A 27,745-nucleotide genomic window follows, 5' to 3' on the forward strand; every position below is an offset into this window, starting at 1 on the left:
CAGAGAGAGAGGGAGACACAGAATCCGAAGCAGGCTCCAGGCTCTGAGCTGTTAGCACAGAGCCCGACGCAGGGCTTGAACTCACGAACTGCGAGATCATGACCTGAGCTGGAGTCGGACACTTAACTGAGCCACCCAGGCGCCTCTAACTGGTCTGTCTGTCTTAATGCATCAGCATCATTGTGAAGATACCAGTTACTCCCCTGTCAGAAGCCTTTGAATTATGAGAGGCTGTTTGCCCCTTTGCTCCCTGGCCCCAGATACCTTGCTCTGCTAGTTTTTTGCCCTCTTTGCAGCCCCATAGCATTTGGATGTAAGGATCCACCTCTCCCACTAGCCTTAAGCTCCTGGAGGGCAGGGCCACTGGCTCCTGACATATCACTAAATATACTTGCACATGATAGGAGGTCCCATAGTGTTTGTTGGGCTGGGCTGAATACTTCCTCTCTTTAACTGCTGATACTTGCTGATACGGGTGTGACCTTGCTGCTTCTCATCTTGTGACTAATATTGCTAGTTATTTAGAGGAGGCCTCCATGTCTCTGAACTGCTTCTGTGAAACCAAATGCATGGGCTTCATGATAAACCTCCCCCAAACTCTTGCGTTATTTCTGGGCTTATAGTTTTCTACCCCAAATCTGACGTTTGCATCAGTAAGCTCATGGTAGAGCTGGTCATAAGAGTAATAGTAAGAGCTTTTACTTGTTAAGCTCCTGCTCCTGTGTTGTGCACTGTTCTCTTTAACCTTTAAAATGACCCCAAAAGACAGATTTTTTTTATTCCCATTTTACAGAAGGGTTAAATTAGATCTGGAATCTGAGCTGCAAGTCCCCCCGGCCCTCTGTGACTCCAAAGCTTCCTTCCTTTCTTTCTCCTCCATCCTACCAAGGAAGAAATCACTGGAAGTCATTCATTTTTAAATAGTCTTCACTTGAAAGATTTCCCACACAGGGTTCCTTCGACCTTACAGAAGTAGTGAAGGTGGGAACAGAGAAACAAAATTACAGAGTTACAGGCTGCTGCCTAATAAAGATCATTCGAAAGTAAAGCTAAGGTTGGGGGCGCCTGGATGGCTCAGTCAGTTGAGAGTCCGACTTCAGGCCTGGTCCTGATCTTGCGCTTTATGGGTTCAAGCCCCGTGTCGGGCTCTGTGCTGATAGCTCGTAGCCTGGAGCCTGCTTCAGATCCTGTGTCTCCCTTTCTCTCTGCCTCTCCCCTGCTTGTGCTCTGTCTCCCCAAAATAAATAAACATTAAAAAAAAGTTAAGGATATCATACAGATGAACTTTTAAGTTCATGGGGTAAAATAGCGGATTTCAGGCAACACTCAAAAACGTGTTTAGCTGAAATTGAGACAGACCTTGTCTCCATGCGTGGTCCAGGCTCTGCTGTCATAGGTAATAGAGACTTTGGTGACCCAAAGAAATCCTGCCACTGACAAACTCTCCCGAGTGTAGGGACGTGTGTGTGAATGTGGGGTGCTGGGCTGAGAGGGCGCCAGAGCCTTGCTCAAGGAGCCCCAGATGTCCTGATTCTGATTTATTATTCTCATAGCCCTCAAAGCCTCCCAGGGCCTGCCACTGAGGGCTGCACAGCAGAGTTTCTGGGTTTGTGGGACAAGATGATGGGGCAGGACATCATGTCTCCCCCTCCGCCCCAGTGTTTCCGAATCCAGGGCCAGGACCCTCAGGACCGGGTGAAGTGGTCAGAGGCACAGTTCTCCTGTGAACAGCAAGAGGCCCAACTGGTCACCATTGCCAACCCCTTAGAGCAAGGTAGGGCCAGCCCATGGGAGGGCCCCAGTATCCTCTGACGCGATCCCGCCCCCCCTCCCCCAAGATGGCTAGAGCCGAGTGAGCGAGGGGCTGTCCTGTCACTCATAATTCTCTCTTCTGGGGAACTGTAGCCTTCATCACAGCCAGCCTGCCCAATGTGACCTTTGACCTTTGGATTGGCCTCCATGCCTCTCAGAGGGACTTCCAGTGGGTGGAGCAGGAGCCTCTGCTGTATACCAACTGGGCACCTGGGGAGCCCTCTGGCCCCAGCCCTGCTCCCAGTGGCAACATACCGGTGAGGAAGCCCCTCCCTCTGCACCCCCACGCCAACCTGCCGCACTTGCCTTCACTCCCGGGGTCCCCCTGTCTTCCAGCCTCTTTGCTCAGAGTGCAGCCTTTCCAGGGCAGTGGCACAGGGGAAAGCTGCCGGGGCTCTCCCCTGAGCAGTTCCTTTCCCCCAGACCAGCTGTGCGGTGGTCCTGCACAGCCCCTCAGCTCACTTCACTGGCCGCTGGGATGATCGGAGCTGCACGGAGGAGACGCACGGCTTCATCTGCCAGAAGAGCACGGGTACGTGTCACCAGCGAACTCAGAAACGTCAGCACTGGGGCCAGATGCTGTGGGCCATGCCAGGAGGAATGAAACATAGTCTCATAGACCCAGGACCCCCCCCTGAGGTCACCCCCAGAGTCTAGTATCTGCTTGGGAAGCAGATGGGCAGAAAGGCCAGGCACCAGTCAGAGGGAAAGGCAGTGAGTGCTGAGGGTCTCAGGAGGAAGGTTTGGGAGGATGGAGGGCTGACAGGGGGCAGCTAGACACTGCGCGTGCCTGTTGTCAGGAACCTGAAGTTCCGCATCTGAGGCACCTGCAGCCCCGTGCATGTTCTACATGGGTTCCTGGGGTAGGACTAGGTTGCTCCTCCATTTATCAGCAAGAATGTGTTCTTAGGAACAGTGGCTAACATTTCCTGTTAGTCTGTGCCAGGCACCGTGCCCGGCAGAGACCTGGTCTCTGCCCCGTGGCTGGTGCTCTCTCAGCTTCATGCCTGGAAGTGGGGTGAGGGAGGCAGAGCCTGGCCTGAGCTCTGCCCCCTTCCCTGTAGACCCTTCCCTGAGCCCATCCCCAGCAGCGTCGCCCCCTGCCCCGGGCACTGTGCTCTCCTACCTCAACGGCACCTTCCGGCTGCTGCAGAAGCCTCTGCGCTGGCATGACGCCCTCCTGCTGTGTGAGAGCCGCAACGCCAGCCTGGCCCGCGTGCCTGACCCCTATACCCAGGCCTTCCTCACTCAGGCCTCCCGAGGGCTGCGCACCCCGCTCTGGATCGGGCTGGCCAGTGAGGAGGTGGGCCCCCAACACTTGTCCTGACGCCGGGGCTGGGGACCGCTCCCCTGATTTCCCTCCCTGTCTCCTCCCGACTCCTTGCCTTACCTTACCCACCTTCTGCTACCCCCCCATCCCCTCCCCCCACCCCCCCATGGCCCCCTTCTTCCCACCCTGATGGCCCCCTCGTGCCCAGGGCTCCCGGAGGTACTCCTGGGTCTCGGAGGAGCCGCTGAGCTATGTGAGCTGGCAGGACGGGGAGCCCCAGCAGCCAGGGGGCTGCGCCTACGTGGACGTAGACGGGGCCTGGCGCACCACCAGCTGTGACACCAAGCTGCAGGGCGCTGTCTGTGGTGGGAACAGTGGTGAGTGCCCAGCCGCTGGGGCCGAGGGGTGGGCAAGGCGCAGGTTATCCCGGGGAGGACTCTGGGACACTTCTTCAACCCTGCACCCCCGCAGGGCCCCCTCCTCCCCGAAGAATAAGCTACCACGGCAGCTGTCCCCAAGGGCTGGCCGACTCCGCCTGGATTCCCTTCCGGGAGCACTGCTACTCCTTCCACATGGAGCTGCTGCTGGGCCACAAGGAGGCGCTGCAGCGCTGCCAGAGAGGTGGGCCGGGGCAGGCGAGTGCCCACGCGTGGGCGTTTCAGGTGGTGGCCCCTGGCGTGGACACTTACAGACTCCATGGATGCAGTCCCCCTGCTACGCTCCACCTGTAGGCCGCGCTCACACATAAGTGCCCCGTCGTGTTCCGATTTACAGAGACCACATGTGACGTTACACGCATGTAACACCTGCCACACACACGCAGACGCCCAGACCCCACACCATCCTCTACCCAGGCTGCCAGAGAAGAGGGCTGGGGCCTCTGGGAAGGGGGAGGGGGGTCTCCGCCACCCCCTGGGGAGACCTGTCTGCCCTGACATGGGCCTCCCTTGTGTCCAGCGGGTGGGGCAGTCCTGTCCATTCTGGATGAGATGGAGAATGTGTTCGTCTGGGAGCACCTGCAGAGCTCTGAGGGCCAGAGTCGGGGTGCCTGGCTGGGCATGAACTTCAACCCCAAAGGTGGGTACCCTGTGTGTGGCATCAGGAGGGTGAAGCCTCAGGGTACAGGGGGGGAAGCCCTCCACCAGGGCTTGGTGGGGGTGAGGGCTTGCAGGAGATGGGAATTGGTTCTAGAACAGGCCTGCTCTCTCGCACCCGCTCCTGCTCCACCTTGTGTCCTCTCCCCCACACCCCTCAGTGTCTTGTTTCCCATAGGAGGCACCCTGGTCTGGCATGACAACACAGCTGTGAACTACTCCAACTGGGGGCCCCCCGGCCTGGGCCCCAGCATGCTGAGCCACAACAGCTGCTACTGGATCCAGAGCAGCAGCGGGCTGTGGCGCCCGGGTGCCTGCACCAACATCACCATGGGCGTCGTCTGCAAGCTCCCTCGAGGTGAGTGCGCTGGCAGATGCTGCGCTCAGCCCCCTGCCGCCCCCACACGGCCGGCCGGTGCTGGGCCTGGGCCAGGGGCCTGCTTCTCATTCTGCCGGAGACACACACGGGGACACACGGGGCGGAGACACACGGGGCGGGCGGACGGGAGGGCGGGAACCGACAGGCCCCGGGGCCGCCAGGACCCTCCCCCGGGATAAATTGGTCTGTAGGCGGGACTGGCCCTTCCTACAAATTTCCAAACTAGACAGCAAACCCATCATTTTGTAGCGGTTAAGGGCAGGGACAAGGTTCAAGCCCCGGGCAAACCACTTTACCAACTCTGTGACCTTGGGCAAGCTACTTGAAGCCTGTGGCCTCAGGGTCTTCCTATGTAAAATGAGGATAATAACAGTACCTACGAAATTAAACGAGCTCATGAGCTCATAACGTGGCTGGCACTCGGGAAGTGCTGTCTCCGTGTTTGCTTATTATTTCTGTTAACTACTTCGGTTATTGACTGGTCCCTCCCTCTCCCCTGCAGCTGAGGAAAGCAGCTTCTCTCCATCGGGTGAGTCTGCAGCTGGGCCCAGACCAGCCCTCTCCCCGCTTTTCCCCCCGCATGCAGGGCAGCAGGTGGGCAGGTGGGCAGCCGGCGGGCAGCCTGTCCCCTGAGTGTCCGGCTTGCCGCAGCAGCGCTCCCGGAAAACCCGGCGGCCCTGGTGGTAGTGCTGATGGCGGTGCTGCTGCTCCTGGCCCTGCTGACTGCGGCCTTGATCCTCTACCGGCGGCGACAGAGCGCGGAGCGTGGGACCTTTGAGGGCGCCCGTTACAGCCGCAGCGCCTCTGGCCCCGGCGAGGCCACTGAGAAGAACATTCTGGTGTCTGACATGGAAATGAATGAGCAGCAGGAGTAGAGCCAAGGGCGTGGGCAGGGTGGGGACAGGAGGAGTGGGGAGGCTGGGCCCTGGGTCAGCGGGGCCCCCCCACCAGCTACCAGCCCAGGTGGCCTATGGAGGGGTGCCTTTGGGATCACTGTCGGGAGCTGGGGCTGAGCAGGGCCTGGCTGGTGGGGTCCCTCCCTCCCGTGAGGGCTGGGCTGAGACCTGGCTGAGTGCAGAGTGGTGTTTCCCTTTTGGGGGGCCTAAGGTCTTGTCACCTAGGCCTGTGCCCCCATGGTGACCGGAAGCAGGACGGGAGCCTCTTTCTGCCCCTTTCTCCCCAGGCCCCACTGCCCAGGCCTGCTGACCCACGCCCCAGGACCCCCTTCTCATTGCAGAACCTGAGGGTCCTCCCCTGAGCCCTCAGCCAGCCTCTGTCGCTTCTCTCCTTCCTGGCAGCCTAGGCTCCCAGCCCCTCTCCCCCATCCCCTCTCCCTGCTTCTCATGCAGCCCTTCCTTCTGAGCCAGAGCCCCAGGGTTTGGGGAGCCCTGTTGCTCATGGTGGGTGTCAGCGGAGGGAGCCAAGCATCTGTCACTCCTGTGCCTGCTGGAGTGGCCCATGGGGCATGGCAGGAGGGGCCTAGGTTGGGCCTGAGAACCAGGGCACCACTGGGGTGTCACCTGGGCTGGAGACAGGACTGGGAGAGACGCCCTGACCTTCTGGGGGTGACCGGGCTGAGGTGTCATCTCCTGCCGGTTAGGGGTGGGCTCTGTCCCTAAAGAGTCCCCTGTGGGGACCAAAGTAAGTTCCCTAACGTTTCCAGCTCCTGGCTCTGGTTGGGAGAGAAGAGGGGGTTGCTAGAGCCCCGGGGACCTCAGAAGCAGGAGACCGCCCTCTAGTGGGGCCCAGAGGAACAGTGCCCAAGCTCCTGGGGGGCCCAGTCCCAGGGCGCTGACAGTGCCTTCCGGAACCCCGGCGGGGGCTGGGGCGGGCGGCCAGTCCCTGTGCCACGGCGCGGGGCAGTGTGAACACAGACTCAAAGACGTCCTTTTTTGTAGTTCTTAATTTTTTTAATGTGCCATTATTGTGAAAAAAAAGAAAAGAGAAAGAAGCAAACAAATAAAACACCTTTAAGAGGCTTGAGAGAGAAGGGTTCGTGCTTTGTTCTGTCGTCAAAACTTCCTCGTGTTGCCTCAGAGATAAATGTCGTGTTTGGGGTTCGTGTTGTGTGCTCTTTCTGCAGTCCACCATTTTGTTACTATGCCTTGGCCCCATGGAGACCCCTGCACCCTTGTCTCTTCTTCTGGACCCTTGCCTTTCTGGGCCTGCTCCCCACGTTCCCTATTCCTGGGGACGTGTGTGTAAGTAAGTGACAGCTCAGGAGCCACCTGACGGCTATGTGAGCTTCGGCAACTTAGCTCACTTTTCAACGTGTGTAAGATAGGAGGACAGGATGAGCTTCTTGGGGCTGCTTTAAGGATATTGGAGGATTAAACGAGATCATCTGTGCAAAGCAGTTAGCAGCCCAGCACCTCCGAGCTCAGCCAGTAAGGGCCTCATAAATGCCAGCTGTTACTGTTATTTCTGGGCTGCGGCCCCCAGGGCAGCCTTGGAGGTGCTCAGGCCAGCCCTGGGCTGGGGGTTCCACGTCACCATCTTTCAAGGCAGCCACATACCTGTCTCTGAGCTTCGAGAAAGTGCACATTTGTTCTTGGGGAGTTTGGGCTCTGAAACCCCCCAGAGGCGGGGTCGGTGGCTTGCAGGACCTTTCTCCCACCAGCATTCACTCCGGATATTTGAGCTGCAGACAGCAGCGAACAAAGAGAAGGCTCTGCTAGTCAACGATGCCAGGTATGTGCTAGGTGCTGTGGGGAAGACTGAACTAGGCCATGGGAAGGGGGTGTTAGTTTGGACTGGCTGGTGGGGTAGAGTCTCATCAGAGGAAGTGAGATGAACCTGAAGGAGGTGAGGGAGTGAGCAATGGAGACACCTAGGTAGGTCCAGGCCGGGGGGTGGGGGGGGGGGGGGCGGTGCAGGCTGGGCCCTGCTGTGTGTTGGTCCCTGGTGCTTCAGAGGACCAGCAAGGAGGCCAGGCTGGCTGGAGGGTTGGGAAGGGGAGCATGGGGGAGTCCAAGGCCTTGAAGGCAGTGGTAGAGAGTATGGACGTTGTTTGAGGTAATAGGAAGTCGGTGGGAATGGCTAATCCGATTGTCCTTTGAAGATGGTGGTGTGGACCGGTACCTCGGTCTGGCCAGGTTCTGGGCGCCGGCGGCACATATTACGTGCATGTTTTACCTTGTTTGTGATTTTTGAAAACAAGTTTCTGTTTTTTGAGTAAGTTGTAACACCACGTGGTTCAGAGTCTAAACCTAAACAGTATGAAAAGGTACACATTGAGAAGTCCAAAGCTTTTGGCCTGGACAGTAGGGTAAATGGGATGCCATTTTTTGAGCCGCCCCCCCCCCGCCGAGGTTGGGCTTGTGAGCTGCTTCTCTGAACCCGTGACTGAGGCCAAGCCCGAGGCCATCGTCCAGCTCTCGCCTCCCTGCAGTGGCTCTCCTCTGACGGGCAGCAGCAGGACCCGTGGAGGGAGCTGGTCACTTTGGGGAGGGAGCCCCAATCCCACAGGGGAGGGGTCCTTAATGATTAATCCACTTCCCCCTGAAGCGATTTGCTCCCCAAATTAGGGAGCGGCTCCCTTTGTGCGCTAAGGGCCCTGCCATTATCTGCAGCTCAAAAGACTGCTTGACCCGCCTGCAGGGAGCCACCTGGGGGCAGAAGCTCCCTGGGCCTCTGCTGACCCCTTGCCCTGGGAGGGAAGAAAAGCTGAGGGGTAAAGGCAGGGTCACGGGATTCCTGGGGGTGGGAGGAGCAGCCAAGGAACCTAGGACGCAAATGTCTAGTGCTGCCTGGGGGTAGCGATGGTGAGTGTCCAGAGGTTTAAATTATTCCAGAAATACCTATCCTGGCCCCTCTATCCTTCCCTCAGGTGGCTGTTGTTCTCACCAGAGCCCTGTTCCCCGGCTAAACGCTGGACTTCACAGACACCTGGGGGCTCCCTGTAGACTTTGTTCTTTATGCTTGGGGGCTCCTGCTGGCCCAGAGGAAGGTAAGGGGAGGCTCTGGCAGCTCTCTGTCAGGGCAGGAAGAAGGCTCTGGGCCGGGAGCAGCCATTTCCCTCGGGCTTCTCAACAGTGCTGGTTCTGATGGAGTCCGCTGAACCTCCTGTCTTTCTGTTCATTTCAATTCAGTAAACATTAAGGACGCCTCTGCATTCCCTCTCTGCCGGCGGCAGGATCTCATCCCGGTGGGCCTGGCCGAGGGCACTGTGTGCCAGGCACCAAGGCCAACCTCCACCTGCAGGGCTAACCTGGCTCAGCTCTGGCCTCCTGGATGTTCGGTGACAGCTCACTGAACCCATGAATGAACGGGAGAGTGGGGCCGCCCTCCAGAGAACAGTGTCAGGCCTTTTCTCACAACCTCTCCTTGTCGAGGCAGAGATGGCCTCCTCCCAGGTGTCCTGGCAGAGCTGGGCTGGCCCAGTGGGCAGCACTATGAGGCCGCAGGGGTGAGGAGCCAGCCAGCCACACCACATGGCTTTCCTGGAACGGGCTGTCTGAGCCCTGCCAAGCTGCCTGGAGCACTGGGGCTCCGGTGTGTGACAGGCACAAGGTAAAGAATTGCATCTTGAGGGCAGACCGGAGAAAGAAGGGCAGGAGGGGGAAAGGAGAGGAAAAAGGGAGGGGCCTCAAGGGGGGACAATGAGATCCAAGTGCCCAGACGTTCAGGCCTTTATCATAGGGCTCAGGGCTGCCAAGAGGCCCCAGGAAAAGGCTGACCTCGGTCTTGACTGCCACCAGAGTCAGCACAACCCGAGGTGTGATTTCAATCCTTCCTTGTCCGGAAAAGCAGGCGGACAGCCAGCCCTGGAGGGAGGAGAGGAGCTAAGCAGTAAGCAGGCATCCACCCCCCTCCCCTTGAAATGGATTCGTCGCTGGCACTCAATGCAAAAAATTGACTATCTTCTGATAGCAGATGGTGGAAGTTTAGTTTTAGCCGTTTCCAGGGAATCCTGCTCGGCTAAGGCTTTCCGGTCCACTGGGCGGTTTTCTCCTTTCCTCCCCGGCACCTCTAAGTTCTGTGGTCCTCTGGAGTATCCAGCGACACGGTCCCTGGTCATTGCAGCTCCCTGCTGGTTGATGAAGAGATGTCCTTCTTTTGCCCTTGTGTGTCTCTCTTTGGGACTTGGGGAACTTTTGGACAGTGTCTTTCCCCATACGGGGGCTGCAGGGGGCTCAGGACACTGCCTCAGACAGGCCATTCCTCCATGATCATGGTAAAAATCAAAATATTCATTGAGTATTTACTATGTGCAGCCCTGTTCTGTTTGCCATGAACTAACTGATTTTATCCTTTCAAGACACCACGAACAGGTGAGGAATGGAGGCACAAGAGGGGAGGACTCGCCATGTCACCTCTTCCCCACCCCGCCCCCCGCTGCTCTATAGGAATTGTGGCAGAGTCAGCCATGGGAACAGAGAGCCCCTGGGATCTTGAAGCCAGTCTCTGAGACCCAAGAGTTTTGTCTCAACCTATCATTTCTGCTTAGAGTTTCAGAAGCCTATTTTGAGCTTAAGGGTGGAGAAGGACGGCTTTCTTTTTGCCCTTCCAAGGCAGTGGAGGAGGGAGACGTGGGTAGCCTGGGCTGGGGTAGGGCTGAGGGTTACAATGTACGATGTGCGGAATTGCAGGGAAGACACAGAAACGAGGTGGGCACTCGGTTGATATATTAGACATTTACAAGGTTAAGGATATTTAAAAACTCATATTCGCCTCCTCAGTGGGAGTTGACTCATCCAACGTGCTGTTGTGACAGGGTGCGCTCCCCTCTTTCCTACTGCCTGTTCTTCTGGGTCCTACTCTCATTGTGCCAGCCTGGGCTGTGACTATGGAAGCTCCCTGCTGCCTATGTGTGGACTCTCAGCTCCCTGTCTTGGCCCCACGGTCCCCTAGCTCCCCTGCCCAATGAGCCCTTTCTAGCCAGTGGCTCCCACCATACCCTATGTTTGTGTGTGCTCCCCACCTGCCCCTCCCTCCACCACCTCTCTGCTTACCTGAGCTCCACCATCCTTCAAGGCCCTTTTCTCCTCCACAAGCCTTCCCTGAACCTTTGGCCCTCCTGGAGCTGGTTAAGGATATTACCCCCTCTCTTAGGCAGTCTGGGAGCCTGGCCTTGGCCAACAGACTTCATCCTGTAAACTTCGGTGCATCACACAAGATTAGGTTTGTGATGGTTAATTTTATGGGTCAATTCGACTGGGCTAAGGATACCCAGATAGCTGGAAAAGCGTTACTTCTGAGTGTGTCTGTGTTTCTGGAAAAGAGTAGCATTTGAATGGGTCGACCGAGTAAAGAATATCTCCTTCTCCAGGGTGGGTGGTCATCACCCTATCTGTTGAGGGCCTGAAAACAACAAAAAGGCAGAGGAAGGGTGAATGTTCTCTCTGCTTCGGCTAGAACATTCGTCTTCTCCTGCCCTCAAAAATAAGCCTTTCTGGGTCTTAGGCGTTCAGTTTTTGGTGATTTTTTTTCTTTTTCTTTCTTTCTTCCTCTTTCTTTCTTTCTTTCTCTCTCTCTTTCTTTCTTTCTTTCTTTATGATTCCTATTTTTCTCTCTCTCTCTCTTTCTTTCTTTCTTTCTTTCTTTATGATTCCTATTTTTAAGTAATCTTTACATCCAACGTGGGGCTTGAACCCACAACCCTAAGATCAAGAGTCTCACACTCCACCGACTGAGCCAGCCAGGCACCCCTGGCCTTCAGGTTTGAACTAGAACTACCTCACAGACTTCACTGGAACTTCAGTTTGCATGTGGTAGATGGCAGGACTTCTCAGCCTCTGTCATTGCGTGAGCCAATCCTTCATAATGAATCTCTTTCCATATATTTATCAATATACCTTATTGGTTCTGTTTCCCTGGAGAACCCTACTACAAGTTTCCTCTCAAGTAATGTGGGGTTAGTAATATCTGCCTCACAAGCTTATTGTGAGTCCCCAGGCCCAGCTTATAGAAAGTGCTCTATGGGTGGCATCTATATAACCTTGATTTGACTTTTTCTGTGTATATCCTATTGCCCCAGAAAGGCTATGTTCCTAGGGGGCGGGCATCATTTGTTTTCTGTGTGTCCTTACAACCTGGCACATGGTTGATGGTTGATAAATGTTTGAGGGTCATGGTGAAGGCAAAGGTTTTGCTTTGTTTTTTTTAATCCACGTTCCATCTACTGTGTCTCAACCTCTAATAGATTTTGACAATATTTACTCAGTTAGAAAGGGGCAATGTAGCCCTTTTCACCAGGGTCTTTTAATAAATGAGACTTGATCCTTGAAGTACCTCAGGCCATGAGAAGCCCCATCAGTGGAGCCCTGGGCCACAGCAATGTTGAATTAATGGAGCAGGTAGATATTAGTTCTGCTGTGTCTTTCCCACCGAGACCTCAGAGGAGGCACTCTGAGGCACCCGAGGAGGGTAAATCCTTGAAATAGTTTTCAAAAAGTCAGTGTTGGCTGATGTAAACCTGTGACAATCTCAGGGTAGCGGCCTCAAACGTTGTCCCATCTTATAGTGGATTGGGCCTGTCAATGTTTATACGGCCACCTCAGATTCCATCAAGCTCTCTATAAAACTTATTTATTTTTTATTTTAGAGAGAAAGAGAGCACAATTCGGGGAGAGGGGCAGAGGTGAGGAGGAGAGAGGGAATCTTTTTTTTTTTTATTTTTTAACATGTATTTATTTTTGAGAGACAGAGAGACAGAGCATGAGTGGGGGAGGGGCAGAGAGAGAGGGAGACCCAGAATCCGAAGCAGGCTCCAGCCTCGAGCTGTCAGCACAGAGCCTTACACGGGGCTCGAACTCACAAACTGGGAGATCATGACCTGAGCCGAAGTCGGACACTTAACCGACTGAGCCACCCAGGCACCTGAGAGAGACAGAATCTTAAGCAGGCTCCTCGCTCAGCACAGAGCCTGACTCAGAGCTCCATCCCATGACCCTAGAATCATGACCTGAGCCAAAGTCAAATGTCAGGCACTCAACTGACTGAGCCACCCAGGCGCCCTAAAACTTATTTTTTTTTTTAAATATGTATTGTTCCTTCTTAGACATTTCTCAGTATTGGCTCCTGGACCAATTCTTTAGTCTTGAGTGCAGTTGAAAAATAAAGGCCCATTTTCTCATAGAATGATTAGGGCTTGGGGCTGCATTTGTGAATGGAAGAATTTGAGGTTTTAGGAGTTTTATTTACATCAGGGAGATATTTTCAACTGGAATGGCTCTTGTAGATTCTATTAACATTCAAAGGCGTCCCTGTGCTTTGCTCTCAGCTCTTGGAGCTAGGCTGCCTGGCCACACCCACCAGCTTGCAGTAATAGAGTCACTTTAACTGGATCGTGTCAGGGATGGACAAGATTTTGAGGGAATTCAGTCAGAACTCAGATTTCCTAAAACCCTGCCGGCACCGTCACTCATCTCAGGTGACCCCGTCTTTGTGGCAAAATCTGCAATGGCTGCTCCTGGTCTTGGGAGGTAGGAGGGAGACATACCTCTTTCTTCTCATTTTCCCTTCCTCTCTCCCTCTTCTCTCTCATTCTCTGTCTTTTCCTCCATTTTTAGAGAAAATTTATTGAGACGTATTTTACAGTTATACCACAGAGTTCATCCATTGTGAGCACCCAGTTCGATGAGCGTTAGTAAATTTGTCCAGCTGTGGAAGCATCACCCAGGACCCAGCTTTAGAGCAGCCTCCTCACCCAGATCCTCTTGAGCCCGTGTGTAGACAGTCTCTCCTTCTGGTCCCAATCCTGCCACTCCCAATCTATCTCTATAGTTTTGCCTTTTCTAGAAATTGTGTGTAAATAGAATCCTACAGTGTTGTCTTTTGTGCCTGGCTTCCTTCACTTAGCCTCGTGCTTTTACATGTATTAGAACTTCATTCCCGCCATCTTTTTTTTTTTTTTTTTTTAATTTTTTTTTTTTTCAACGTTTATTTATTTTTGGGACAGCGAGAGACAGAGCATGAATGGGGGAGGGGCAGAGAGAGAGGGAGACACAGAATCCGAAACAGGCTCCAGGCTCTGAGCCATCAGCCCAGAGCCCCACGCGGGGCTCGAACTCACGGACCGCGAGATCGTGACCTGGCTGAAGTCGGACGCTTAACTGACTGCGCCACCCAGGCGCCCCTCCCGCCATCTTTTATTATTTTTTTGACCTTTGTCCCTCTCTCATACACAAACCTTCTCTGAGCTTTTAATTTTTTTTAATATTTATATTTGAGAGAGAGAGAGAAAGAGAGTGCGTGAGGAGGGGAGGGACAGAGAGAGAGGGAGACACAGAATCTGAAGCAGGCTCCAGGCTCTGGTCTATCAGCACAGAGCCTGATGTGGGACTCGAACTCATGAACCGCAAGATCATGACCTGAGCTGAAGTCAGATGCTAAATTGACTGAGCCACCCAGGCACCCCTGACCTTTTTTTTTTTTTCTTAACCTCACATGTTGGCCTAGTCTTTGGGCCCTACAATGTCAATAGGAGAGTTGTATGGAGTCCACACACCAAGCCCGACCTAAGTAGGTACTACAGGGGCTGCTGGCCATTCCAGCCTGTCACAGTCCACAGGGTCCAGGACATGTCACCGTGATGGTGGGGAGCAAGGAGAGGTGGAGGTGGGGAGAGGGGTGAGATATGCTTCCCTGTCCCCCAAGTTTGAGGCCCTGAACCTTTGTGCAAAGAGACCAAAACAAAAAACAAAACACACACACACACACACACACACACACACACACAAAAGGAAGCTGGGTGAATTAAGTCCGTTTACTGAGGATGTGGCTTGATTCCACTCAGCATGGAGTAAGGCCTGACCAGGTGCCCTCAGCAGAGGGCCCCCCGGGCTGCTGGGCTGGCAGGGCTGCTGGGTCACCTGGGCTTCTGGCTGAGCCAGCAGCAGGGCCACCTGCAGGGACCCAACAAGCCCCGGGCTGCTTGGCTTGCGCTGTCTGGGACCGCACTGGGGCTGCGCCGGTCGCTGCTGCCGTCTGTATTGCTCGGGCCAGACCCCGAGAAGAGAGGGGCACAAGGGGAAAACGGTAATGTAAACACTTTGGTTTCCGTTTCAGTAAAGAGGAGGAGGAGGAGGAAAGGAGGCATACGGGGATGTAGAAGAAGCGGCTGTGGGGCGATGTCCTTGGAGAGCTCCAGGGCCAGCTCCCTTGCTAGACAACATGGCCGTTGCTTTCGTTTCCATCCCCCAGCTCGGAATCTGGAGAGTAAGAAGGCATCTCAGGCTGTGGGGCCATAGTGGACAGCGAGCTCTGTCAACCAGGGTGTGGCTGGGCTTCCCCTCCTGCCCCCACCCCAGCACCTGTGCCCAGGCATTCGCGTGTGTGTGTGCGCATGCGCGCACACACACGCACGCACACACACACGCACGCACACACACACTCGCTGCAGTGCAACAGCGCGGATAAGGGCCCGCTGTCCGGGGAATCCTCGAATGCCCCTCGGGGCTTCCAGCCAGACCAGGGCAGAGGGGACTGTAAGCCCCTCCACAAAAGCACCTTAGTCCACATCCTCGCCTGACCTGGTGTGGCAGATGTTTGCAGGGTGAATCCCCAGAGGAGCCTTGCTGCCTCTCAGGGCAATGCCTCCACATAAACCTCTACTTCCTTGCTGGGTGGGGGAATGGGGAGAGGGTTGAGCTAGGTCTTTAAGAAATCTTTCAGAGATCAAATGGCTGGAGGTAGAGGGTCCTGGGATGGGAAGACAGGGAGCAAAGAGGCAGTGGGGTGGCAGTGGGGGCCCCGGGGAAGAGGGGGAGTATGGGGGACTTGTCTTTATTCTTGGGGGAACTCTTGTTCTCAGAATACTTTTCCCATTGGCATCAGGAGTCCTCCCTGACTTATCTGGAAACCACTGAAGAAGGGCAGGGAGCAGGATTGACATCCTGGACCCTCTCTGCCTCTGCCTGTGCTACAAGGAAGCTCCAGCCCCACGAGCTGCCCCTGTGCCCTGGCCTATCGTATTCTTTCCCCCAAAGCTAGTTGCCTAGACTTGTGTCTATGGGGGTGAGGTGGTCTGGCCCAGCCTTTGGCCTGAAGACCCTCAAGGCTGCACCTGTCCACACCTGTACAGCTGGCTACAGGAGGCATTGTTCCCCTCCCAGGCCTTGGACTTGGCTGTGGTGACAGTCATTTGTGTCAGTCATTTGTGAAGTGCCTGTTGGGGGGGGGCTGGGTCACAGAGCCATATGGCAAGTGGTGGAACTTGGGCACACCCACCCAGGAACTCTCCGAAGCTGCTTTTACCTCAGTGCTGCCGGTGGCATTTGTGTGCTCCAGATCCAGGGGAGGGGGGAACCCAGTGAGAAGCCTGGCATGGGCACCACGGAGCCCCAGAGAGGTTGGCGTCTCCTTGTGCCACCTGATGGGCCCCAATGTTTCGTCTTTTTCCTCCCTTTTTACCTGAACTGAGCTAGGGCAGCTGTGACTCAGCGCTGGCAACCCAACTTAAAAAAGTGCTGCCGACCAGGCGAGCCATGCCAGGCTTCTGGGGAGCAAAGGAGAGTGTGGCCAGAGGAGGACCGGAGGCATGTGTGTCTATCTGCCTCTGGCTGCCCCGGCTTGTCTGGGTCTTGATTGTGGCCCCGGCCGGAAGCTAGGCAAGCGGGGCACCTGACCAGCGTGCCAAGATAGCCCCTCTGTGCAGGGCCCTCCTCCACCCGGGCTGTATCCCCAGTGTCTGGGATGGTGCAGGGAGAGAAGGCCTAGACTCGCGTTTCCAGGGGAGCATTGGCTGCCCCGCGTTGGGGCAGATCCTACAGCTAGTCCCAGCTTCCTGAAGAGGAGAGGGCAAGTGACGATCAGCAGGACCATCTGCCTCTGAGCGACGCAGGGGGGCAGCAGCGCAGCGCCAGGCACTTGCAGGGAGGGCTCCCGCGGGTCTCGGCGGAGACTCTTTTTTTTTTTTTTTTTTTTTTCTTAAGCAGAGCCCCAGGGATGCTCTTCCCCCGCTCTCCAGAGAGGGCAGGCTCCCCTGCGGCCCGGGCGAGGAGGCCCCAGACCCCCGGGGAAAGGCTGCGTCCCCGGGACCGCAGGGCGACAGCGGCCCGCGCTGGGCACTAGGGGTCGCCCCCGCCCAGCCCAGCCACCGCGCGCGGGCCGCGGGTTTCCCGGGACCGGTTAGAGCCTCCGGGGCGGGGGCGCTGGGAGGGGCGCCTCCGCCGCCCTGCCCGGAGCCGCGGCCCTCCCCCCCTCCTCCTCCCCGGCCGGAGCGCGGGCCCAGGCGCCCGAGGTCGGCTCCCGGCCGCACCCTTTCGGAGCAGGGGCTCTCGCCGAAGGCTGCCGCTGGGACCTGCGAGCGAGGCGCAGAGGCGCTTTCCCCGAGACACAAAGGTCTTTTCTAGATCTCCACGCTCCCTTCCCGGCTGCCGCAGGGGGAGCAGCGGCTCCGGGTGGGCCCAGGCGGCAGGGCCGGGAGGCGGGGCCCCGAGCGGCCCCGGGACCTGGCGAGGGCGCCAGGGGACGCGGGGGGGACACCGTGGCGCGCTCTGGGCTCCTTTTGTGAACGGAGGGAAGCGTCTCCTCCCCGCGTCCCTGAGAACGGGCAGCCCGGGTTCTCAGCGCTGCGTGCCCCGAATAATAAATTGGGTTCTCTGGGGTCGGAATCCGGGCCCCACCCTGTGGGGCTTTGAGCTGGTCGGGGTTCCCCAAAGCATCGCCGCGATCGGCTGCGTCGGGATCCCCGGGGGTCCACCCCACCGTCTGAATCCGAACCCCTGGGAGGGGCCCAGGAACCTGCCCTTTTGGTAAATCGCCCAGGTGATTCCGATGGCGAGGCCAGTGTGGGAATCGTCGTTCTAAACCTTCCACCTGCCTTAGGGCGGGCGATTGTAAAATTTCTCCCCTGAAGAACTTCTGGAGATGGGATTGTCACACCCGCCTCAGTCCACGGTAACGTTCATTCTCCCTGCTGATGGAGGAATCCTTCCTGAGCCTGGCTGTAAACCCTCCTGCTTTAATTAAGCATATTTTCTTCCGTGTGGTGGGTTTTTTTTTTTTTTTCCTTTTCTTTTTTTAAATGGGATAACGAACCTGTTGGAAGACAGCTGTGCTGCCTCCTTTGTGGGACCTTTCTCGGGGGACCTGCTTTCCTCGTTCAGCCTCCGTATCCGGCTGAGCCGCCTGACTGGACCGCGTGGTGAGAGGATCCAGGACAGCCACTAGCCCGTGAAAGAACGTGGTCCCTTCCCGTGATGGCTAAACAGCTCCCTTCCAGGGTTTAGAAGATAACCCAGGAGGCTCCCCAAGTACCGGATGCTGGAAAATCCCAGCAAAGGCGAAGGGAAAAAAGCCTGCAGCCAGCCCTCCGGAGCCCGCCTGACCATACCATCTTCCCTTTGGCTGGCCCTTGTCCTTGATTTCAGGATGAGTTAAAATTCTTATCTGCTGTGCCTCCAGCCTACTCGGACTCGCTTTCCTGACTGCTGCAGCTAGACTTTCCCAGGCTTGGTGGGGTTATTTTTGCCTCTGGGTGGTGGTCATTACTTCCTTCCACAGTATGAGGTTCGACACAGCCACGGGGGAAAAAGAGTAAGTTAGCAAAAACACCCTCAAGATGGCAGGACTGACCCCCAAACCTACTTTCATTTTCTTCCGGTCTGGGTTGTGGGTAATTTCTTGACAACTATGAGAAAGAAGACAATGAAAAATGAATTTTTTTTTTCTCCAAAGCAATTGTGAACAGATGTATAATTCCCCGGTCTCAGGAATATCCTAGGACTCCCTTACATCGCCTTAAAGGGGCAGAGGTGCCAAGGGCAGTGTTGATATTCACCCGCAGGGCTTAGCCTCTCCTAAAGACACCGGCGGCGTCTCCTAAAGACACGTGGCGGCGGCCACGACCCAGGTCACCTTTGCTGGTTCAGGGCTTCTAAATTTGGCCATGTGTGCGCAACTTGCTTCCTTTCAGCAATTGATCTGAGTAGCAGAATCCCATTCTGGATGGCCCGAATCATCTACAAGCCAGTGGGGGTGAAGGCCGTGCTAATTGGCCACTTGCCTCACCACTGGCTTTTAAACAATCGGTTGTATTCTCTGCCCGGCAGGAAGCAGCAGGCCCATCAAGGCTCTGGGCTCCCTCTTTGTTCTGACTTTATGGCATTTTATGCCACAATGAGAAACACTGTGTACTCCGTGGGAGCCCATTGTGCCAGGCTGCGAGGATGTGGCTCCTGCGCGGAAGGGCTGGTGGGCTTCCCCCCAGCAGAAGAGGGGCTTTGTGACAGGCTGGAGGACAAAACGAGGGGTGCCAGACGCTGTTCCTAGGGCAACTGCTGGCCATTGTGGAGGCAGCGTTGGCCCCTGGGTCCCTGTCACCCGCAGACTAGGGGGAGGGCAGGAGAAGGATGGACTCTGTCCTAAGTAGCGGTCCTGGGGACGGGGTAAATTATATGCCAGGACTGAGCTATCCGCAGCTCCCATGCCCTCCTGCTGAGCCGGCCACATCCCGGCCTAGACTCAGAGCCAGGTGACCGCATCTATGTTAACCAGGCCTCATTCCTCAAGGAAATGCCTTCTGGGTGAGCAGGGAAGTTTCCCCAAATGAGGGCCGAGCCTGGGCCTCAAATGTTTTGGGTAGACTTGGTCCTTTGAGGCAAGAGTTTTGGGTTTTCTACGCACAGTGTGAGTGGGAGGACCTGGAGAAAGTCCCTGTGGCCTCACACGTGAATGGGCCAGTGGGGTTTCGGAGCTCCTTCAAGACCCAGCCCGCCTCCCAGGCCAGCCGCTGCGTTCCCTGCCCCTCCTCCCAGTTTCACACAGGTGGAAGTTGCCCTACAGGTGAAATGTTAATACAGCCCCCCCGGGGCAGGAAACCAGGGCGGGGGCGGGTGCTCACTCCAGGAGGACGCAGGCACTGTCACGATCCCTGAAAGGCCCGGGGTCCCTTCTGCTCTTTGCCTTTTAGCTCATGGACCGAGATTCTTTCTATGGTTTGACGTAGTCCATGGAGGTTGGCACTTTGGGGCATCGGGGAGCTGCCTTGGGCAAGCAGGGAGAGGGATTCAGGGTACAGGTACATTTCATTGAGGAAATGGAGAGCATGATACTGACAAAACCTATGGCTAGGAGAGAGTCCAGGACAGGGGACTTTGTGGGTACTGGCCCTGAATGATGGAGTACCCCACATGGGCACTGAGAGGGAGGGAGGTGAGGGAAGGCGAGTCCATTTAGCTTCCCCACAGAGGACAGCCCTGTGTCCCCATAAGCTTAACAGGCAGCTGGTGGGGTCCTGTGTTCTCTGGAGATGCTTCCACCGTGAGCATTTGGAGAAAAGGCTAGTTTCCTGCTGGGCCCTTGCAGAGAGTAACAGTCAGTGTTTCCTTCAGCCTGGACCTCACTCTGTGCCCTTTCCGTCTCCAGTGCCCCCACCTGGGCCCCCTTAACCCATCCCACTGCAGCAGCAGCTGCCCGCCCTCGTAGCTGCTGCAGTTTTCGCTCAAAAATGCAAATCTCCTGGCCTGCCAGCCTCGGGCTAGAAACCCTCCCAGAGCTGCACACAAACCCTCCAGCCCCTGCTCCCTGCCTCCGCCTCCACACTCACTTCCTGCCAGCTCCAGCTGCGCTCCTCTCCTTGACTCTCTCAAACATACAAGTCTTCCTCATTTCTCTGAGCCTCTGCCTTTCCTTCTGCATGGAATGCCCTTTCCCTCACCACCATCCCTTGTCCAGCTGCTAAACTCCCCAAGATTTGGTTGGGACATCTCCTGAGCTGATCAGGTTGGGGGGGCGAGCGTGGAAGCAGCTTTGGCATGAGGCTTCTCAAGCAGTGGGAAGGCCCATGGCAGAGGGTACAACCCAACTGGATTAAAAGCAAGTCCTCTTGGAACGTTAGTTTGTGTCTCTGAAGACCCTGCCTGGACAGTTGGTCCTGGAGAAGGAGTGGTAGGAAGGGGTGAGAAGGGTGGTTCCTCCCGGGACCTAACTGCTCTGGGCGCTTCCGCATCTGGCTCCTTCTTCCATCGTAAAGCACATTTCTTGATACTCTTGGTTACATGCTTATCTCTCTTCAGACTCGGAGCCCCTTATAGGCAAGGAGTTTGTATTCCCAGAATTTAGTTTAGAACCTGGCACGTAGTAGGCATACAGAAATTCTTTGAATAGACAAATATATACCTTGAACTTGAGAGGGTTCCTTTACCTAGAATACTGTTCACGCTCCACAAATTTGTGCTACTACTTTCTCCAAAACATAACTCAAAACTCACTTCCTAGAGAATAGGCTTTGGTTTATTAGTTCATTGATTTGAGCATCAACGTTTACTGAGCACCTACTATGCGGCAGGCATTTTCTAGGCACTGGAGGTTTGCGGGTCACAAAGAGAGATAAAAATTCCACGACCGAGCCGCCAGTGACCGCCACCGTCCCCCCACCCCCGCCCCCCAGGAGACCATGTCCTCGTTTACAGTCATTTAGCATTTTGGTAATCACTCAATGCCCCTGGCGTCCACAGTGCCTGGGACGTGATCATCAAATATGATTGGTTCACTGTATGCCCAGATCATCAGACAGGTGTAGAAGGCCCGGCTTTGCCTTCAAGTAACACAACCTCATGAGGGAGACAAATGGCTTGTTTATGGGGTCACTGGAAACCCCAGAAGTCCTAGCCAGGGAAGATCTGGTTAATTCACAGCCTCTAGAAATTCACTGGATCCACTGGTTCTCTTGACCAAGTGCTACTTTCCAGTTATTTCCAGTCTTTATAAATATGTGAGTCTCATCTTCCAGCTTGGTCAGAATGGGACAACATGGCGTCATGTCAGGTGCCCACTTCCCCTGATTCCCATCTCGGCACCCGAAACAAGCCAGGGCATGGATGAGAGAGTGAGTGAATGATCATCGCCATGGGCAAGCATTCATCACTGGGTGTCTTAATGAGACACCACCAAGGAGTCAGACATGAATGGGTTCTCCAGTTCTGATAGGTAAAGGACAGAAGGGTTTTTTCCCCAACATAGGGCCTTTTTTCTTTCTTTTTTTGCTACATGTTACCCTCAGATTCTTAGTATATTCTACAAGAAGATCCCGAGACTCAAATCCAGGAGAGTGTGAATTTGACAAAAGTCATTTGTTTTCGTCCTTCCATTTGGGTCCCTCTTAACTGGCTATTTGTACTGGTTATTGTGTGGTGGTTTTAGTGCGTGAGATCTGTTTCAGGGTTTCCCAAATTAAATGTAAGCCTAAGAGTGTTGCCCTGTCCATTCTGCTTCCTTCTTCCTTCCCAGCAATCTGGGTTCCCAGATTGCTCCTGGTGTCACTTACTCCTTCTCTAGGATAGTTTTACCAGAAAGTTCTGCAGACTCAATGCTTTAAGGCCTTGGGTTTCACCCATGGGGTTGTACTGTACGTTGTCCTCTCGTGTTTGTCCTGCAGTCCTGGAGGCTAGCATTGCTTACATTAGCCTGTTGACGTTTTAGCCATCTGTAACCTATATCAAACACTGGGTGCTTTGAAGTTCAGTGTGCAATAAAAAGTTCATTAAAAAAGATGTGGAATCATGAAAATAAGGTTACAGAAATGTTAACAAAGGATCGTTTCCTGCTTCCTGTATTTTTTTTTTAAATGTATTTCTCTGAGGAATTTATGTCACCATTAAAACTACGGAAGAGTTAAAGAAAGGACAGGCCTGGGTCAAAAAGAGGGTGAGATTCCTGAGGAGATATCTTGGCCAAGACCCAGCCTGTTTTCTTAATTGAGAGCTTGAGGTCTAAGGGGAGAATTTATGCCAGAAAAAAAAAGGAGGGACAAATCTAGAATTCTTATGACTGATGGTTTGAACCCAGCATCACTAATAGGGATGGCTCAGAAGCCTGCTGTCATTGCAAGGTCTGGGCTATGTCAGGGACTCTCAGAATCACTGGGTTTCAGCCTCCAGGCAGGTGCCTCTTACCCACTTGAGGAAGAAGAGGAGAGAGACATGAAGAGAGACAGAAAGTGGGGGACAGAGAAGAGAAAGTCAAGAGAAAGAGAGATGCATAGGGAAAGGGTGGCAGTGTCACCAAAACTGCCTTGTGACACCACTGGTGGCTTGCCCATCACCCACACTGCCTTGCTTGCCAGTCACGACCTCCTGATAGGAGCAGAGGTCAAGTTTCAGGCCCCGAGGGGCATTGAACGCTAAAAGCAGACCAGTCCCTGGCATGACCTTAAGGTAAGTGAGGTACCCGTGTCTGGCTATGGAGTACGCTTTCCTGGCCTGGCCACAGACAGGCATTTGGCCAAGAGGGAAGTCCCTTGGGGCTCTGCGTTCTGACTGGACAGTGACCAAATGCACATTTTGCTGGACTTTGCTAAGTCCAGGCTCCAATTAGTAGTGGGGCCAGGCTTCTCCCCCTAAACTGCGTGGCCTCATAGAGGGCTCCTGGTTCTCCTGTTAAACGAAGGGCGGCCCCAGATGACTATTCCCGGTGAACACATTGTCCCCTCTCTAATGACAAATGGGACACTGTCGGCACTTTTATTTCCTGGCCTCACACATGCAGAGACACTGGAATAACACACTGTGGGAGCCGAGGCAAAAGAAACAGTTCTCCTTGGGGGAAGGCCCCTGTTTTTTACGGACCCTCCGAGCTTGGGCCGTGGGCACGCCTCACAGCCTTGCTGGCCTCTACTTGGGGGAGCAAATATCTCCAGAGACTCACTTGCTTATATGACCAAGAGTGACCATTTAATTGCTATTTATGTTCAATAGGAAGCAATCATGTGATTATCCCTTACTTTTCAGCCAGAAGGCCCACTGTGCATACACTTAGCAGCCACTACGTCTTAGTCCTAACGATGGCAGTGCCATACCCTACCAAGTGACCGTGAAGGCCTCAACAGATTGCACATGTATTAACCAGCGCTGCAAGGTTTGGGGGACTGCTGCCGACGGCCCGGGTCGGAGCCACACTCACCCTCTCTCTGATGACTCGGTTGTAGTTGCGTCTCATGAGTTCTGCAAACCTCTGCTCATAGAGGTGAAGCAGGAGCGCCAGGTACAAGCCTGAGTTCATCAGCTCATTTTGTGCCTAAATATGGAAAAGAGACTCCTAAGTGCATCTATAAACTATTCACGGCCTACATCACAGGGCAGAGGGTAGTAAGGACACCGGGTGACAAGAAGTGGGACAAGACCCCAAACCCCAAGGCAAGGCCTGCCTTTGGGGATCAGAGAACAGAGCAAGAGAGGGGGGACCCTTTACTGCACTCTCAGGGCAGAGGCTGGAAATTCTTTACTGCTTAGTGGAGGATGCCCTGAAAAAGCCCCGTGTTCCAGGCTCAATCCCATGCCTTGAACGTTTATTGAGCAGTTACACGTCAAAGCCTTGAGCTGGGTGTTGTGGGGAATATGAGGTCCTGCTGGGAGCCCATCGTCTGGTGTGGGACAGCCTCGTTCAGAGACGGTTCTAGTACCAGCTGCAAGTGTCACATGCTACACTGGAGATGCACGGGGAAGAGAGACCAGTTTACTAAGACATGGGGAAGGCCCCTTGGACGTTCCCGAATGGATGGGAGCACCTTGGGTGGGCTCTGAGGGTCGGTGAGGGCCTTTCAGACAGAGGCATGGAATGCCAGCAAAGGCACAGGGGCGGAGAGAGCAGAGCACGTGTTGGGTAACATTCCCTACGCACTGGTGTGGCTGGAGTGTATGGGGAAGGTGTTCGTCTTGGACTGAAAAACTGTTTGGGCATGGGCTGGCGAGTATGGGAAGGTGGGAGGGTATCAGGCCAAGCCAAGAGTGCGGATGTCCTGCTGTGTGTGTATACCTAGCTACCTGAGCGGAGGAGTAAACACAATGAGATGTGCATCTTAGGAAGGAAAAGTTTTCTGTGGGAGAATGTGGAGCACAGATGCCACGGGCATTTTGTTTTCCTAGATCCCTTGTTTGTCCAGAGAAAAGGCCCCAGGTCTTAGTTCTGTGTGTTTCTCTCTGTATAATTGGGCTTGATGATGGTCTCACCTAAAGCCCCCAGCCCTGGCTGGTCCATTAACTCCCAGAGGGCAAGCTGAGCATGTGCCCAGTAGAGTTCCAGATGGACTGCGAACCTCAGGGCCTTGGCTCACCTCTTCCTCATTCCATCGGTGGGCTTGGTTTGTTCTTCTGTTTTGAGTGCCCCCCGCCCCCCTCCCCCTCCTCCCCACCCTCCCCCACTCCTTTCCCAGGACTTCCTTCGCAATGTCTCCTGCTTGTAGAAGCCTTCCTCATGAACCTCAGTTTGCTTTTCCTCAGCGGTGGCTTGTGTTTTATTTTTCTCACGGGTGCTGGGAACATAGGGAGGTACACAGGGAGGGTCTGGCTGTCTGGCTGAGGACAGCTCCTCTGTCCTCAGTGCCTTTGGTGGTCTATGCCACAAGGCCTGTGGACCCTTCCTGGACCTTCAATAAATTAGGGGCATTAGAAACGACCCCTCCCCCTCCGCTTTGTTTCCCTGCCTGGCCTCCCATCAGATCCCCATGGCTGGGGGATAGGGAAAGGCCAGACCAAGCTCGGGAAGCCCCTGGGAGACTAAAATCCCTAGCAGAGGACATGGCCCTCTGCATCACCCTGGGGAAAGGTCAGAAGTGTGACTGCTTCCCTAGGATAACTGAAGCTCAGACCTGACGCGGCGACCACCTCAGTGCTTTTCCCTTCCTTCCGGGCCTATCTCCCTGTTCCCATTGCATCAAGGGTAGCTCAGGAAGAACAAAACAGCTGCCAGAAGAGGTGCCCAGGTTGAGCAAGGATCGGTGCACTCTTCCTTCTGGATCAGGTCCAACTCTGGATCTTGACCACTGGCCCCAAGGTCACGGCTCAAGGCCCTTCCGCTCTTCTACGGACCTGTCTTTAAAGGCTCTAGTCAGCTGTCCTTAGCAGTTAGCCTCCTATTTTTAGCCTTTGGTCATGTTTTCTGTGCTCTCCTGACCTTGGCCTAGAGCGGGCAGAGAGGAAGTTGCTTGTTTTCACTTTTTTCCTAATTGCCTCCTCCCACCTGCCTCCTTGTCGACTGTCTTCGCAAGCCACCGCCTCTGGGAAGCCTTCCTAACCCACACCCTTCGGCTCCTCCCCGCACACCGAGCCTTCTCCCTTGCTTGCTTCTATCGCTGGCTGGCGGTGGCCTCCCGCGAGCTGCTGCTGGTTTTCTCTCCAGCACCCTCTTCGCCAGTAAGCCTTTGTGCTGAGAGACACTCCGATGCATAATGGCAAATCAATCAGCTAGAAAATGGCTTGGAACGATCAGGTTTGTCAAAGCATTCAGGGAAATCATTTACTTTTTATGACTCAATAAGGCCCGGAGGCATGCAGATGGGGAAAATATCCACTAATGTTTTCTGCAGATAATTTGAAAAGTCACTTCTAGCAGATTGTGTCTCTTCTCTGGCCTGTGGGAGGGAACCTGTCACGTGGTGCCATAAATCTCACTGGCCGGGGGCCCCTTGATGTGCGCCCTTTGCAAGGCTGGTGATGCACCACAGAGGGGCTGGGCTGACCAATCAGAGCATGCGTTTGCTAGTGAACTCAGTCATCTCAGGCTCCGAGCCACAAGTGGGAGGGACTTGTTATCACAGAGAGTTCCAGGGCATTTGTTCGGCAAGGGCAAAATGAGCTAGGTTTTGGAGCGTTATTTTTGTAGCTTTCCTGACCCTCCCTCCCCGAACCATTCTGGTGGGACATTGACACCCATGTGCAGTGTCGGCAGTGGGTGGGTGGGTGGGGGGCAGGGAGGCTCGAAAGAGAGAAGGCTCATGAAGCCATGGACAGGAGCCCCGAAGCACTCAGGCTGCCTGCCAGATGTTTTTCTTTCTTTTCTCCCACCTCCCTCCCACCCCTTCATTTTGTTAATATTCATTTGGGCCAAGAGATTGGCTACCTATGGAAATTCTCCATGTAATCCACTCAAAGACGCAGACAGCCTGGCTGAATGTCCTATCAAGTCTTCAGATGTGTTCAAGAGATGCTCCTAGGTGTGAGGGTGATTAGGTGGCTGCGTGTGTCCAAGGACATCTGTCCGTGGCTGCGATGGAGCAAAGCCAGGCCTGTGCTTCAGAGCAATGACAGCCAGAGGCCCGCTGAGACCCTCCTGTGCAGCCGGGCAAAGAAGACAGCAGCACATCTCCATCACACAGTGGGCGTGGGCCCCCAGAGCGGGCAGCCTGGGGCCATCGAGTGCTAAGACTTTGGGCGGAGTTTTAACTGGGCCTGACCCAGGTGACTCCAGTTATAAAAAGGGGAGAAGTAACCTCTATCCTGCCTGTTTCCCCAAGGTGTTTTTGGCAAAATGAGCTAATACAAATGGACGTGGTATTTTGCAAAATAAAAATATCCTATGAGAGGCAGAGAGGAAAGATAGGACTCAGGGCAAGGACCACATGTGCCTGTTTGATCCTGTGCTCGTGCCCAGCCCTGGATATTTGGTGTGTGCTCAATAAATATATGTACAGATGAAAGAATGACAAAAGTGTATGATTTTGGACCAGACAGTGGCCCATTTAGCCATGTCTTTTGACCCTAGTCACTCCCAACTTGCATGTGCATCAGAATTACTGAAAGGGCCTTTTAAAACATAGCTGCTGGGGGTTACCTGGGTGGCTCAGTTGGTTAAGCATCTGACTCTTGATTTCAGCTCAGGTCCAGATCTCATCGTTCGTCGGATTGAGCCCAAGCCTAGCATCAGGCTCTGTGCTGATAGCATGGAGCCTGCTTGGGATTCTGTCTCCCTCTTTCTCTGCCCCTCCCCTGCCTCTGCTCATATGCAGTACACATGTTGTCTCGCTCTCTCTCTCTCAAAATAAATAAATAAACTTAAACAAAAAGCAGTTGCTGGGCACCACCTCTCGCCCTCCCCCAGATTCTGATTCAGTGGGTCTGGTGGGTAGAGCCAAAGAATGTGTATTTCTAACAAGTTCCTAATTGATGCTGATGCTACTGGGGATCACCCGTCTTGGAGAACCACTGCTCTAAGCTATGGATCAACAATGTGGTCTGGGGATGTGCTCTGGTGGGAAGGAAGGAAGGAAAGGAAGGGAAGGGAAGTAGGGAGGGCAGAAGGAAGGGAAGGAAAGAAAGGGAACGAAGGAGAGGAAGGATGGACAGACAAACACGAACTTCTCCAGTTGGAGACAGAACTCTCCATTTTGCCTCGGTGACCACCTCCCTTTATTACAATGACGCCTGCAGGATTCCAACCATTTAATATGGGCCTGGCCTCTATGGCGTCTGAGTGTACAATCTGTGATCTAAACTGTGCTTCAGCCTGCTTTCTCCTGGCCTGTCTTGGAGT

General features: G+C 54.7%; 2 protein-coding genes across 8 annotated transcripts in view; one reads left to right on the forward strand and one right to left on the reverse strand.

The window, feature by feature from the left end:
* Nucleotides 1–6,540, forward strand: part of MRC2 (mannose receptor C type 2) — a 52,008-nt gene extending 45,468 nt beyond the window's left edge. The window contains exons 21-30 of one of the 2 annotated variants that reach the window (XM_047833402.1): nt 1,660–1,774; nt 1,906–2,069; nt 2,236–2,344; nt 2,877–3,115; nt 3,291–3,459; nt 3,554–3,703; nt 4,040–4,159; nt 4,355–4,534; nt 5,058–5,084; nt 5,207–6,540. In XM_047833402.1, the coding sequence (XP_047689358.1) occupies nt 1,660–1,774; nt 1,906–2,069; nt 2,236–2,344; nt 2,877–3,115; nt 3,291–3,459; nt 3,554–3,703; nt 4,040–4,159; nt 4,355–4,534; nt 5,058–5,084; nt 5,207–5,430 (1,497 nt within the window). In that variant the 3' untranslated portion in view covers nt 5,431–6,540. The remainder of the gene's footprint in view (nt 1–1,659; nt 1,775–1,905; nt 2,070–2,235; nt 2,345–2,876; nt 3,116–3,290; nt 3,460–3,553; nt 3,704–4,039; nt 4,160–4,354; nt 4,535–5,057; nt 5,085–5,206) is intronic. The other variant, XM_047833403.1, reaches the window with a different exon arrangement.
* Nucleotides 6,541–14,250: 7,710 nt separating this feature from the next.
* MARCHF10 (membrane associated ring-CH-type finger 10) overlaps nt 14,251–27,745 on the reverse strand; it is an 83,166-nt gene continuing 69,671 nt past the window's right edge. For 4 of the 6 annotated variants that reach the window (XM_047833868.1, XM_047833867.1, XM_047833866.1 and 1 more), the window contains 2 exons: nt 23,402–23,515; nt 14,251–14,709 (listed from right to left, as the gene is read on the reverse strand). In XM_047833868.1, coding sequence (XP_047689824.1) covers nt 14,563–14,709; nt 23,402–23,515 — 261 coding nt within the window. In that variant the 3' untranslated portion in view covers nt 14,251–14,562. Of the gene's footprint in view, nt 14,710–18,088; nt 18,132–23,401; nt 23,516–27,745 lie in introns of all 6 variants that reach the window. The other 2 variants (XM_047833870.1, XM_047833869.1) reach the window with 1 other exon arrangement.

This window comes from Prionailurus viverrinus, chromosome E1 (assembly GCF_022837055.1).
Source record: "Prionailurus viverrinus isolate Anna chromosome E1, UM_Priviv_1.0, whole genome shotgun sequence".
Lineage (NCBI taxonomy): Eukaryota > Metazoa > Chordata > Mammalia > Carnivora > Felidae > Prionailurus > Prionailurus viverrinus.